This window comes from Heterocephalus glaber, unplaced genomic scaffold (assembly GCF_053883595.1).
Source record: "Heterocephalus glaber isolate CG9 unplaced genomic scaffold, H.glaber_assembly_v1.0 deba00001760, whole genome shotgun sequence".
In the NCBI taxonomy this organism is placed as follows: Eukaryota; Metazoa; Chordata; class Mammalia; order Rodentia; family Bathyergidae; genus Heterocephalus; species Heterocephalus glaber.
Genome location: NW_028258457.1, coordinates 1,133,463 through 1,147,190, shown reverse-complemented (window position 1 = coordinate 1,147,190; position 13,728 = coordinate 1,133,463). Strand labels below are relative to the sequence as shown.

Here is a 13,728-nt window from a genome sequence, read left to right as displayed (position 1 = left end):
GGAGGTCTGTGTTCTCCCCTCCCTTGGCTTTCTGCCAGATCTCTCCCCACTGTCTATGCCTAACCTACTTCCTCTTCTTCCAGCCTCATATTTTGGGGCCTGCATGGCATCCCCAGGGGCTGTGGAGGGTGCTGTCCTGAGCCCCCAAAGGGGTGGCACACATCCAGCTGCCCACAGCTACCCATGGCTGGCACCCTGCAGGAGCCAGTGCTAGGGTAGCCCATCCTGCCTCGGACAAGCTGTCTCCAGACTTCAGTCAGCAAGGAGGGGGACCTTGGCTCTGCCACTCCTCTGCCTGTGGTTCGCACACCCAAGTCTCTTCTTACCCCTGAGACCTAGTACAGGAGGGCCCTGGGCCATGCCTTAGTGTCCCCCAGGCCTAGGTCCTAATCCCAGTCACTCTAGCTATGAAGTGCAGTCTCCAGGTGGTTACAAGGCCTCTGAGGCCAGAAAGCAGCCCCCCTTCCTTCTGACCCCTTGGGCCTGGGCCCAGCTAGGGGTCTATCCCCCCGACCCCAGAGCCTGTCGTCCTCCTCCTGGGAGCTCAAGTCCCCTTCAAGTCAGGAAGCTAGAAGGGCCCTTGAAGTCCAATTCCTGTCCCCTCTGCTCAAACCCTGGGACTCTATGAGCTGGATGGAGCCCAGACCCCCCAGGCCAGTTCAGGGCTGAACTGAGGCGCTGGCTCTCAGGACCAATGTGGTCCTGGAGGGGCAGGCAGGGACATAGGGACCCCCCAAGGGGAGTCCCCTAGGGAAACTGGGTCCTCCCCAGGGCCTCTGCTACCGGACTTCACACCACACACATCCCATTCATTCCCGGGTCCGTGTTCTTCAGGTCTCTGAAGTGCCACCGGAGACCCCACTGCCCTTGAGACCCACGCTGATATAACTACTCCCCGAGGGACCCCCTTAGGGAAGGAAAACAGGTTTGGGTCTGTCTCCCGACTCCCCCAAAAGCAAGCCCCCCACCCCCGTACAGTTTGCAGAGTGAAGACAAAAAAGGCTTCCCGCTGTTAACCTTGTGAGGAGTGGCGCTCAGTCTTCTGGGTTTTTTTTTTTTTTACCTCTCCTGTTTCTTGACACCCCAGGTTAACCTGAAATTCAAAGAGCGAGCGGCACTGGTAGGGCTGGGTAGAGGAATCCCCGCTTCCCAGCTCCTCTGCTCTCAAGGGCGCGTACTAGAAAGGCGAATACCACGTCCCAAGCCTGCGCCGTTAGAGGCGATGTTTATTCAGCGCTGAGTAGGTGGAGCCTAAGCGCCACACGCTGCAGGGGTCCTGCGAAGGGCTGGGGGCGTGTCCTCGGGAACCAGGGCGGGATCGGAGGCGTGTCCCCCGAGGGGCGGGTCTCCCAAAGGCCCGCCTCCGCCGAGGTCCCTGTGATGGAGGCAGCATTCTGTCCCCGCCCCGGACTCCTAGGCGGACGTGGTGGGACCGCAGGCGGAAGGCGAAGGTGCAGCCACCTTCCCAGCACCTTTGGAACCTGGAGGAGAAAAGCAGTGGGGACCATCTTACAAGGCGATGACTCCGCGCTTCCGGAATACCGCAGTTCCACCTGGGGGCTGCCAGGCTCGGGCGCCACCTAGGGGCTACTTCTGAGATAGTGTTTCTGTGATACTCCTGGACCAGGGCGGCCGCCCGGGACCCAAAGCCCGAACCAAAGCACAGAACTTCCAACTCTGAGTGCCATGCTGCCCCCTCGTGGCCGCCGGGCTCTGGGGACCCCGCTAGGGAGAAGCTACCAAGACCGCGGCCTCCAGCTGTCTGACTACGGGGTGACGGCTGCCCACCCCAACCCAGGCCCCGGAGGGAGAGCAAGAGTTCCTGTGCCCGCAAATACAAGGGGAAAAGGGCGCCGGGCGTGGGGGTGGGCGCCTAGGATCCCAGCACTTGGGGAAGCTGAGGCAGGACGATGGCAAGTTTCAGCCCAGCAACTTAGTGAGACCCTGTCCCTCCCTCATAAAGGAGGGGGTTCGATGCCCAGCACTGCAAAAACAAAACAAAACAAAACTCTTCTACAAAGCTGGAGGGTTAGGGTGGAGGGGCCATCCCGATCCAGGCTCCATCCCCAGGAGCTCCCAGGCTGACAAGGGGAGGCAGCGCCCACCTGCTCTGCGCTGTGGGCTGACTTCCTCGAAGGCCACTGAATTCCCTAGAACACATTCTCTTTTAAAACTCCACATATCTGAGCTCTGTCGCACCTGTAGTAACAACAACCACTGCAGCTCTTTCTCGGAGTTGTGGGAAATGCAGACGCCCAGGCTCCACCCAGGCCCAGTGGGTGGAGTCTGTATTTGCTGAACATTTTAGGGCAATGAACCCCCACGTAGAGCTGGAGCAGTGGGAGGGAAGTCGACTCCAGCTGTGCTAAATGGAAAACAGTGCAGCCCACCGTGTCCCTAGCCCACTCCTCCCTCCCCTCCTTTCTATTTTGGGCTCCTCCTTTGCAAGGGTCTGCACCCTCAGCTGAGGCCCAGAACACTACTCAGCCCTCCTCCTATACACTCTGTGGCTCCCTAGTGCCTAAGTCTACCCCCCACCATCCAGCATTGGGGATAGACCCAATGCCTTGCCACTAAGCTACATCCCCAGCCCTTTCTAGTTTTTACTTTGAGACAGTCTTAAATTCCTAAGGTGCCCCAGGCTGGCTTGAATTTGTGACCCTCCTGCCTCAGTGTCCCAGAATGCTGGGATTACAGGTATGTGCCACCAGGCCTAAATCTAAACCCTTTAAAAGAATCGACCCCCCCCCCCGACCTACAAGCCTCCTTCTTGTCCCTAAACTCTCCCACCACCTAGGCACACACACTTCAGACCAGACACACTGAACTTCTCCACGTTCTGGGCCAGTGCCACAATCAGCTCTCTGATAACTCTACTAGGCTGCAGGAGGCACCTCCTCCAGGAAGCCCTCCCAGACTCTGTCTCCTGAACCAGATGCATCCTCTAGACACCCCATTTAGCACCCAGCACCTGATTTCCACTGTCACTCTCTCATCCACCTTTCCACTGACACAGCCAGCCCATGAAACTATTTGGCCAATGAGCTAACAGATGAAGTCAGTGCAGAGAGGCTGGGCAACTTCTCTCGGTCCATGCAGCTAGCTCCTAACTGCTAGTGCAATCTGGTCCCTCTGTACCTGTGGCGGAGGGCACCGCTATGCCTGCCCCATGACCTCCTGGCAGATTGACCCCACGTCTGGAAGAGGACGGCATTATCCCGCTGGGCCCAAAGAGGGACAGTGGCTTGCTAAGACCACACAGAAGATGCCAGGTTCCAGATTCTCTGCTGTGGCAACATTTCTAGATGCTGTTTTATTTTTTTTTTTTGTCTTTTTCTTTTTTTTAAGACAGGGTCTACTCACTATGTTCTAGTTGGGCTCGAACTCAGGCAATCCTCTGCCTCAGCCTCCTGAGCACTGGGATTACAGGTGTCCAGCACCATGCCCAGTCTAGATGCTGTTTTAAGCTCCACACAATGTCCCCCTAAGCCCTATGGGGTGAGTGCTGCAGTTATTGCAGAGGTACCAAGGGGCTCCACCACTAGCCTGAGACAAGTCCCTTCCACATCCGTCCCCAGCCACCTGCACTGCACCTGCTATTACTGCTGGTGCTGCTGCTCCTGCCCCACCTCCTCCTGCTCGGCGGTGGTGGCTGGTGTCCTGCATCCTCGCCTTGTCGGGCCGGGACACCCTCTTGCCAGCTGAGTTGCGAGTGGTGTAGCTGTAGACAGAGGTGTAGCCCTGGCCAGTGAGCGGGCAGAAGCGGCGGGTGTGGGCGCGCTCCCGAGTGGCCCCACACTGGGGACACACGTAGTCACGCAGGATGGGGCACAGCACCCTGCCCGCCTCGTCCTTCAGCACATGGGACTGGTAGATGGCCCTCGACTCGCCGTTGTGCTTGCAGAAGGAGCATAGGCGCTCGGGGGCAGCTGGGGGTTCTGAGCTCAGTTTCTGGTCCTCTGGTTCAGGAGCTGTGGTCACTGGAAGCTCAGGCTGGGGGTCCACCCTGGCCTCAGGCTCCTCTTCCCCATGTAGAGCCCCAATGAGGCCTGCAAGCCCCAGGTAGTCTGTCCACAGGTCAAAAGTCCCCATAGCTGGTGCACAAGTGCCAGGCAAGGGCAGAGGGCAGAAAGCCTGCCTGGCCCAGGCTTCCTGCTCAGCCCCAGCTCCCACTCTTCCTCCTCTCCTCCCAAGCCCTGGGGCCTGAGAGTCTGGGCTGCTCCTCTCCTTTTACCTCTGAGAGTGCTGGGAGGGGAGGAGGGGTTGGGGGAGGCTCCTAAGGTTGCAGGGGGCTGTGCCAGGGCCACAGGGAGTCCTTGGGGGCCTAGGTGACAGGATGGTTGCAGGGGGCACCCACAACCTGCACACACCAGCCAGGTCATTTGGGGGCTGCTCCTAGTGGGAGGCCTCCCCTCCAGCCTCCCCCCGGGTGATGGGCCAGGTGATGGCTGAGATCTCTGCCCTAAAGACAGGGCTGAGGTTACCAGCAACTTAGTAATTTCTTTCTTCCCCTGGGCTCTTGGGGTGAGGCAGTGTAGCTCTCTAGAAGGAAAGAGGGTGTCCCCTGACTCTCATAGAGCGGGGACAGGGCCGACCTCTCTCCTGGAGTGTTCACACCTCCTTGTCTCCGCATAAGCCCACCAGGCTGAGGGGATTTATAAAGACAAGACTGTCCCAGGAGGCCCAAGGCCAGGGCTGGGATCCAGGGAGGAGGGGGTGAGATGGAAATCCCTGGGGCAGGAGGAGTGGGATAGCTGGGGTGCAGTTCCACAGGTTCCTCTGATGGGGGACCCCCACCACCTGCAGCTCTTTGATCCTTTCCAATCAAAGGAGACCTCAGGGGTGAGGTCAGAAGGTGAGGTGTTTCCAGGAGTGACATAGCTGTGACACAGACCTCCGGGCACCCAGATCAGCAAAGCTGAAGCCTACAAGCCAAGACCTGGGCCCACCTGGAAGAAGTCGTGATGTCTCCACACTCCATCCATCCACCTATCCATCCGTCCATCCACTTATCTATCCATCCTTGCACCCACCCACCCCATCTGTCATTCACTCATCCATCATCCATCTGTCATGCCCTCATCCATCCACCCATCCTTCATCCATTCATCCATCCATCATCCACTCATCTATCCAGAGTACATTCATAATTCATTCACCTAGCTGTCCATTCAGCCATCCAAGAAAACTTTATTGAGCAAAACTCACCATGCCCTTTCAGAAAGGGGTTTTCAGCCTTTGGGTCCCCAGTCTGTGATTCCCCCACACCCAACCCTCCAGCATCTATTCCCTGATCCAATCTGTGTACATCAAAATCACAGATGCCAAACGGGTTGATGGCACACGCTTGTCTTTCCACCCAGCACTCTAACAGGCTGAGACAGGAGGATTACAAGTTGGAACCGCAGCCTAGGTAACTTAAGGACCTAGCAAGATCCTGTTTCAAAATAAAAAGTAAAACAAGAGCTGAAGATGCAGCTCAGTGTGAAAGCCATGGGTTCAACTCCCAGTACTGGAAAAACTTGCAGACCACCAGTCTCTTCTTCCCAGAGTTGACTGTCTGGGGCAGAGTCTGGGTGGGGCCTATTCCCCTTCTCATGCCCCCAAGGCTGTGTATGGCCCAGCCACAGTGACATTCATCCCCCGGTGGGTCTGGCCTTGGTCCTCACAACCCACCGACAACAATGAATGTTGATTGTGACCTTCACTGTGGCCTAAGGGGCGGGGTGTGTCGGGGGACAGACTGGTTACCCCAGATCTGGAAGGTGGGGCTCAGGACAGGAGGACGGCAGTTCCAGGCCTCGGGGTCCACTCAACGGTCGATGGTTTGCCTGAGTCCTCCAAACTCACCGACAGGTTGAATGTTCCCCCAAACCCTTTGCAGCATCTCAGGGACCTGAAGAGGGGTGCAGCTGGGGGCAGGGACCCAGGCTGGGTGATGGGGACCAGAGAGGGGTTACAGTTCCTTGATTCAGTAAGACAGCAAGCAGTTATGACTTGCCAACTGCATGCCACTACATCTGGGACAAGCAAGAGAGACAGTGACAGGCAGTATTCTGGTATTGGAAGGAACCCCCCCACCTCCTGTGCAGCCGCACCCCCCATCCCCCCACACCCAGTTTAGGAGTCTGAGACTACAGAGTCTAAGGAGGAGAGAGGGAGGAGAGATTTTCCAGAGGCCCCAGGATGTCTGGCAACCGTCCTGCTCTGGCCTTGGGACATGGAGGTACTGGGAGATAAACAAGTCATTTTAATACAATGTAATCCTTTCCTGCAGCCCTGATAAACAAGCTATTTTAATACAATGTAGTGCTTTCTAGGTTTTCACCTGTGCTGGGCAAGGTTGTTTATGAATACCTAGCAACTACCCGGAGAGATCGAGAGATCGTTGGAGAGTCCCCTCTTTGGAGAGTCCCCGATTGGACTGGGAGGACCAGAGAGGCCACCCTGGGTGATGAGGTTAGCCTGACCCTCTGATGTGGTGGGTGCACCACACCGTCCTCCGTGGATTTCAGATTCAGTCCTACTCCAGGGGCTGAGTCCCCACTCCCCATCCACATCCCCAAGTCTTCTGGCTAGCCAGGCCGTGCCAAGGTCTGGGGACTCCTGAAGCCAAGGGTCATATTTCCTGGTGGCAGAGTGAGCGCTTGGATGGCAAAATAATAAAAACCCTAGTCCCTGTCACTGCACCAAAAGGGCACACTGAGCCCCAAAGAAAGCTCCTGGAGTGATCGATCCCAAGCGGATCAGGAACCTCAGGTGTGATGACCTTGGGTTAACCCCACAATGCCTCTCTGCAGCCTGGTGGCACCAACCTGCCCAGCACGGGCTCTTCAAACACCGTAGCCCTGACGTGGCCCTGGAGACGTGCCACCAACCGAGGCCCCTCCCCAGCTTGTGAGCCACCCACTTAGTCCAGTACTGTTCCCAGGACGCTCCCTCCAGTTCCCCCATAGGCTTGCATGGGGGTGGCCCCCAAACTCAACCCCCATAAAACCAGGTGGGGGGGCTATAAGGGAAAAACCACTCTGGTCACATGAGATGGGGGTGCGGGTGTCTTAAGGACACCCCCTCTCCTTTGGGGTGCTGGCTCTCCTCACGGGGTTTTGACTTTGCCCTGTAGAGCGATCAAGGCCCGGCACGCACGAGGTTCACCCACACCTGGGGACGTCAGAGGGCAAAGGGTCTGGCAGGTCAGAAGGCGGGGCGGGGGCTTGGCCGAGGGGCGGAGCTTAGGGCTGAGGGCGGGGCCTGGGCCCAGACTCTGCTTGGGTGGGTGTGGCTTGAGCGAGGGCGGTCCGGGTCCCGCCCAGTCTGCCTGTCTCTTTGTCCGCCTGTGTTGCACAGGCTTCCCGCCCTCCGCATCTGTCTGGGTCTGCCTGTCTCTTTGTCCCCGGGGTCGAAGTCTGAGTCTGACTGTGCCTTCCTGTGACTGATCGGGCTCCCGCGCTGCGCGTGCGCCTGTCTCCTGCTGTTGGAATCAGCTGGGAGCGTCTGGCCCTGCACTCCCGACCTTCCCCGGTACCTGGTGACTGTCGTTGCCTGTCACCCACCCCTCACCCCTTCTCTGAACTCTTTGTGGGGACCTGGGGGGCTCTGGGGGCTCCTGGGCTGGGGTCAGATCCTACCTAGACTCTGCAGTGCCTGGGAGGGAGGTGGGGTTCTGTCTCCTCTCACTCCCACTCGTGGGCCCTGGTGCAGGGCTGAGGCGGCTTTCAGAACCCCACTGGGGACCCCTCACCCCATCCCATGGCAACTGGGAAGGCTGGCCTGCTGCATCTCTTCATACTCAAGTCCCGTACTATCTGTGTGTACCAGAGTGCAGATATCTGTGTGTGTGTGCGCGCACAGCCATGCAACAGCTGGGGACAGGAGATGGGAAGAGTTGTCAGGACTTGGAAGACAAAGAGCCCATTCTAAGGGTGCAGTCACTGGAAGAGCCCCATGGGTGTCTCCACGGGGTCACACTGGTAATGGAGGCTGTGACACCTGTGTGGCCCCATAGGTCCCCACCCTTCCCTCCCAGTCCAGCTCCCAGGCTTCCTTTTCAGCTGTTAGGTCTGTCATGCCGGCCCTCTAACAAGGGGCTCAAGGGGCTTGTCTGGCCCATCGAGTCTTGGGTGGCTGTGGGCTGGGAGCCGCAACTTCCTTCCCCGCCCATCAGGTCTGAGGGCAGGGCTGGAGGGGGTGAGGAGGATTCTGCTTCTCATGGGTGGAAGCTGGGGGCCATGAAGGACCTGGGTTAAAGGGAAATCCAACCAGGCAGTGTCTCACTGCTGTAACCCTAGCACTCTGGGAAGCTGAGGCAGGAGGACTCCCAAGTTCCAGTCCAGCCTGGGCAACTTAGTGACTTAGCAAGACGCTGTCTCACAAAAAAAGATTAAAAAGGGCTGGAGGGCCAGGGATTTAGCTCAGTGGTTTCACCACCTGCTGCACAAGTGCAAGGACCTGAGTTCGATCCCTGGTACAAAAAAGGGGGGGGGGGCTGGAGATGTACCTTAGTGTGAAGGCCCTAGGTTCAATCCCCAGTACCAGAAAAAAAAAGTGGTGAGATCTGGACCCTTCCCCTGAGGCTCCTGGTGCAGGGTGATCCTAGCTCCAGATCAAGCTGGGCTCCATCTGCCTGTGCATGTATCAGTGGGGAACTCTGTCTGAGGTGCTCTGCTGGGGTATTTGGGATTTTGTGGGTGTCTGCCAGTGCAGGTGGGTGTACTCTATAGTAGGTGGCTGTCTCTCTGCCAGGTGTGTGTGTGGATGTGTGCATGTGGGCTTCTGTTTGTGTGTGCATGTCAGTGTGCTGTGGGTGTCTGTCAGGCTAATTGTGTGTAATCGCAGGTTGATGTGTGAGCCAGCGTAGTAGATGTCTGGCATCTATTGTTGTCACTGTGTTTGACAGTAATCTGTGTGTCAGCCATGGATGGTGTTGCTCTGGTCCTACTCCCCACTAAAATGTCAGCTCTGAGGAGCCTGGCTTTTGCCATCATTCACAGCTCTATTCCTAGTGTTAAAACTGCCTGGCACTGGGGCCAGGATGTATCTCAGTGGTGCCGTGCCTGCCTGGCAAGTGAAAGGTCCTGAGTTCAATTCCCAGAACCAGAAAAAAAAAATGCCTGGCACAGAGCAGATGCAGAATAAACAAGTATTCTACTCAGAAGGCTGAGACAAGGGGCCGGGGATTTAGCTCAGTGGTTTCGCCGCCTGCTGTGCAAGCGCAAGGACCCAAGTTTGATCCCCGGCACCAAAAAAAAAAAAGGCTGAGCCAGGAGGATCACCAAGATGGAGGTCATCCTGGGCAATGTAACAACTTAGCAAGACTCTGTCTCAAAATAATACAAAGGGCTGGCGATGTAGCTCAGTGGTAGAGCACTTGCCTAGCACGTGCAAGGGCCTCCGTTCCAGCCCCAGTACTGCCAAAAAAAAAAAAAAGTATTGTGCTGTGGCTAGCTAGGTGACAAATCTATATCCAGGTGCTGCTTCCCTGAGGGGAACACATGCCAGTGTGCCCGTGGTATGTCTGTGTGCATGCCAGTACTGCCATAGGGTCCAAGTGTCTGGATGCAGTCAAATGTTAGGGTAGGTGCCCACAGGTGTAGGCCCCTGAGGGGTTCCTTTATGGGTGACAGTGTCACTGTGGATTCTGGGAGTCCACTGTACCGTGGACAGCTATTAGAGTGTTCTGCTTTGTGTTCCTGGGGGCTTCGTATGTGTGTATGTCAAGATCCCAGTGACTGCTGGGCATGGAGGCACACACCTGGAATCCCAGCACTGGGGAGGCTGAGGCAGGAAGACTGCTGGGAGTTCAAGGCCAGTCTGGTGAGACCCTATCTCCAAAACAGAAACAAAGAGGATCCCAGTGACCTGCTGTCACATGCTGGCATCTCTGTAGGCCTGAGGGGGAGGAGATGTCCTTGCTTTTGAAGGCACATGAATGTGTCTGTGTGTGTCTGAGTTGTGTGGATGATGGTGTCCCTGTGTACCTGTGTTGGCACCTTAGAGGTCTGTAGTTGTCATTGTTACTCTGGGCGATAGTATGTGGGTGACCATATGACTGCGGGCATCCAAGTGTCTGAGTTCTCTGCTCAAGGCTGCCCCACACTGTGCTGCTATGGGTGGAGGCCGCCTTTTGCAGTGTGGCAGTATTTTTAGGGCGTTGTGAGCCTGGACATCCCAGCCCTTGTAAGTGATGTGTGTGCCCACGTGGCCATGTCACTGTGGGTGACCATGTGTGCACGTGTGTGTATCAGCCCTCCTTGGGGTGACAGAAGAATTCATAGGGACAGTATGTGCCTGTGTAGAGTGTGTAGCTCTGGGGGGTCTTCTCTCTGACTGGAGCTTTGCAAGTGAATCTGTGAGTAGCGGGGGATGGGTAGGCAAGGAGATGGGGGCCAGAAGCGGGGCTTATTCCTCGGCCCAGTAACCAATGCGGTGTCCTCCCCCCCAGCGCCCGCTCCAGGGCGAGGTCCCTGTGGAAGGCGCCTAGTCGCTGGAAAAGGGTTTCTAAGGGGTGCCCTGGCCCATTTTTCCTTTTCAGGGCCAGTTTTGGAGGGCGGGCAGCTGTTCACAAAGCCTCAGGTTCGGTCCTACCCTGCAGTAGTCGCCTTAGTGACAGCCTGGGGACAGCCAGGCCCGAGCGCCGTGAACTTGGCTGGGGGCGCGCGCGCGGGCCGGGCCTCTCCCCGCCCTGCGCCCCCAGAACAAAGCACGCGGCCGCCCGAGCTGGGGGGCCTGGAGTCGGGGTCGGGAGTCCCGGGCTCCGCTGCGCCCACGACTCCGTCCCCAAGCGTGCCCCGCGGGCCGCTCCAGCCGCCTGTTCTCGGAGGGCAGGCTGGGGACCCGGAGGCCTGGTCGCTCGGAGAGCCCGGTCCCCCCGCGGTCCCCTCCTTCCCGTCCCCTCCCCGGGCCGCAACAATGGGGGGCGGGGCGCGGGCCGAGCAGGTGCGCGGGGGACCCCGCCCCGCCCGTCCGCCCCCGGCCCCGCTCACCTCGCCGCCCCGCGCGCGGCTCCCGCTCCTCTCCACGCCGCGCCCGGAAAAGCCCCGAGCGGCGCCGGCGCGGAAACTGCATCTCGGCGGCTCCGGGGCGCGGGCGGGGCGGGCTCAGCGCCGGCTCGGACCCGGGCGCGGCGGCTCCCGCCTGTCTCGGATCCGCCGCGCCCGCTCCCCCCGCCCGTTGGTCGTGCACTCCCCGGCCTGCAGCCCCGCGCCCCGGACGCACGCGGGAACACCTGCGGGACACGGGGGACAAGGGCGCGGGCGGGGACCCAGACGCACGCGCGCGGAGGACGGGGGTGCAGGGGCTCTGAGACGCCACCCGTGGGGCGGGGGCGCGGCGGGACATGCGGGCCCTGGGCGCCAGCCACTCGCGGAGAGATGCCTGGGAGGCCCAGGGACAGGAGGGATCTGCACAACTGGAGCCCAGGGGCGCAGACACAAGTCACAGTGACGGGGCACGGCCCGACGCACAGAGTTCACAGCCACACAAACGCACACGGAGCCACCCCAGGCCCACACTGGCCAGAAGCAAAGGATTAGGTTCACAGAACTGCCCCAAAGTCCCCGGAGGGTCCCAAGAGCACCAGGGGGACCCTGGGACCAGTGGACATAGGCCCGACACAGGATGTGGGGGCTCTCAGAATCCTCCAGAGATGCACACCCAGACCCCCAGGCACCCACCCACCCCCAGACCTGGGACAGGCCTGGCTGCAAGAGGGAACCCACCAGTCCCCCCTTCTCCCCCTCTCCAGCCTCATAGGGGATGGAGAGAACGCGTAAGTTCCGCTCAGTCCCAGGCTCTGCCTCTCATGGAGGCATAGTCTTGCCCTACCTGGCCCTAAGTCTCCCCTCCCTTTAGCCCCTCCTGCCTCAGTTTCTCCCCACTTCTGACCTCCCAATTAGAAAGCTGAGCTCTAGCTGGCCCAGAGAGATGGTTGTTCCCAGGTGCCAAGAAATTAGTGGGATCCAGTCTTGCTCCATCCTTAGCACCCCCGAACAGGATGAGTCCTTGGGTTGGGGTGAGGGGCACACATACAAGCAAAGAGGGCACTATATAACTCAGGCTGGCCTTGAACTCGCAGGGATCCTCCTGCCTCACCCTCCCGAATGCTGGGTGACAGCATGCAACACCACACCAGGCTGTTGATGTCCCTCTTTCATCCTGTCTCCAGTGCTAACTAGAAAAGGAGAGGCTCTGGAATACATGAGATTCATTCTCATCCACAGACACATAAAAGCCTCATTTTCCATTCTATTTGGGTGCAAGGTAGCCAGCCCCCTCATCTTTCTTTTGGATTCTTTCCTAGTGCCAGGAAGATTGACATTGTCTCAGCCTTTCCCAGAGAGCCAGTCAAGGGAATCTTGTCCTTAGTACGGACCGGACCAGAGAGGGCCAGCGTCTAGCCCAGGGTGGCACAGCCAGGCAGCTTCATAGCTGGCTTTTGCCAGGCCTTTCGGCTCTCTGACCATCTGAGGCCTCGCTTGCCTGCAGGTGCCTATAGCCACCAGTAGGGAGCAGCAGAGGCCCGAGCCCTCCCGTCGGGGACCGGGTTGGGCTCCCCAATACACCCCCTAGGTGGGTCTGCCACGCCTGTACGAGAGGCCCCACCAGGCAAGAGTCCGAATACCGCCCCCTAGCGCTCGTCCCGCAGCGCCCTGCCCGCCGGTCACTTCGCGTCTCGCTCTAGTCCTTAGTGGTGCAGGGCGGCAGCCCTGCTTTCTTGAGCCGGGCCATCTTGGGAAAGCGGGGTCCTGTCCCCTGCCCCGGTGGCCCGTCCACCCACAGACCCTCACGCCACCTTCTCTGAGCGACCTCGGAGCCCGCCTGCCCAGGATGGGAGCAGCGTGGGGAAGTCCCAGCGCCGGCCTCCTGGTTCCTCGGGGCGTGGGAACTGCCCCCCCACTCCCCGGCCTGGGGCCACTGCCAGTGCTGACTCATGAGGCTGTGACTCATAGCCTCCTCCTGGTCCTCTCCCTGGAGACTTCCCGCCCCAGCCACCGGGGTACCCCAATGTGAGCAGCTGTGTCAGCGCAGAGCCTGTCACCAGAGTTCCCCAAGGCTGCAGCTACTGGACACTAGGAGGGCTGGTTAAGGTCTTGGGTGGTGCCCATGTCTCCCCACGTGTACTTGTCGCTCGTGCTCCTCGGGACCAGCCAGGAGAGCCAGGCATGGTAGCACACGCCTGTCATCCCAGCACTTGGGAGGCTGTGGTAGGAGGAACTTTGTGAGTCTCAGGCCGGCCTGGGCTCTCAGCTCGTTCCCTTCATGACAGAGCAGCGCTAGTCTTTCTGCCCATCTTCTCTGCCTCCTGAAATGCCAGCTGCAGCCCGGCTCGGTGGATGCCTGTGATTCCAGCGCTCTGGGAGGCTGAGGCAGAAAGATTCCAAGCTCAAGGGCAACCTGGGCAATTTAGCAAGATCCTGTCAAAGAATCTCAAAGTAAAATACAAAAAGGGCTAGAGGTGGGGCTAGGGATTTAGCTGAGTGATTACCTGCCTGCCTCGAAAGCCCAAGGTCCTCAGTTTGATCCCTGGTACAAAAAAAAAAGGGCTAGGGGTAGCTCAGGGGAAAGGCCCTGGGTCCAGTTCCCCAGGGGAAGGAAAAAAGAGACAGCTCCTGCCATCCGTTCCATCCTGAGGGCCTCCCTCAAGGCCGGCTGGTCCTGTCTCCTGGAGAAGTCCCGTCCTCCTGGGCCTTCCTACTCCCAGCAGTCTGTTCTCCTTGCAGCCGCCAGAGG

General features: G+C 58.9%; 1 protein-coding gene across 1 annotated transcript; it reads right to left on the bottom strand.

Moving 5' to 3' along the window:
* Nucleotides 1-1,208: 1,208 nt before the first annotated feature.
* On the bottom strand, nucleotides 1,209-10,912 carry Nanos3 (nanos C2HC-type zinc finger 3). The gene is made up of 2 exons (XM_004872444.4): nucleotides 3,594-10,912; nucleotides 1,209-1,481 (listed from the first exon to the last, which is right to left on the bottom strand). The coding sequence occupies exons 1-2, from the start codon at nucleotides 4,090-4,092 to the stop codon at nucleotides 1,414-1,416; spliced, it is 567 nt and encodes a 188-aa protein (XP_004872501.1). The 5' UTR covers nucleotides 4,093-10,912; the 3' UTR covers nucleotides 1,209-1,413.
* Nucleotides 10,913-13,728: the final 2,816 nt, after the last annotated feature.

What these genes read in the sequence shown, in the direction of transcription:
- Nanos3 (XM_004872444.4), bottom strand. Translation starts at nt 4,092, where the DNA reads ATGGGGACTTTTGACCTGTGGACAGACTACCTGGGGCTTGCAGGCCTC. An exon ending in AGCACCAGCAGTAATAGCAG is followed by an intron (nt 1,482 to 3,593) that starts GTGCAGTGCAGG and finishes TTTCTCCTCCAG; the next exon opens with GTTCCAAAGGTGCTGGGAAG.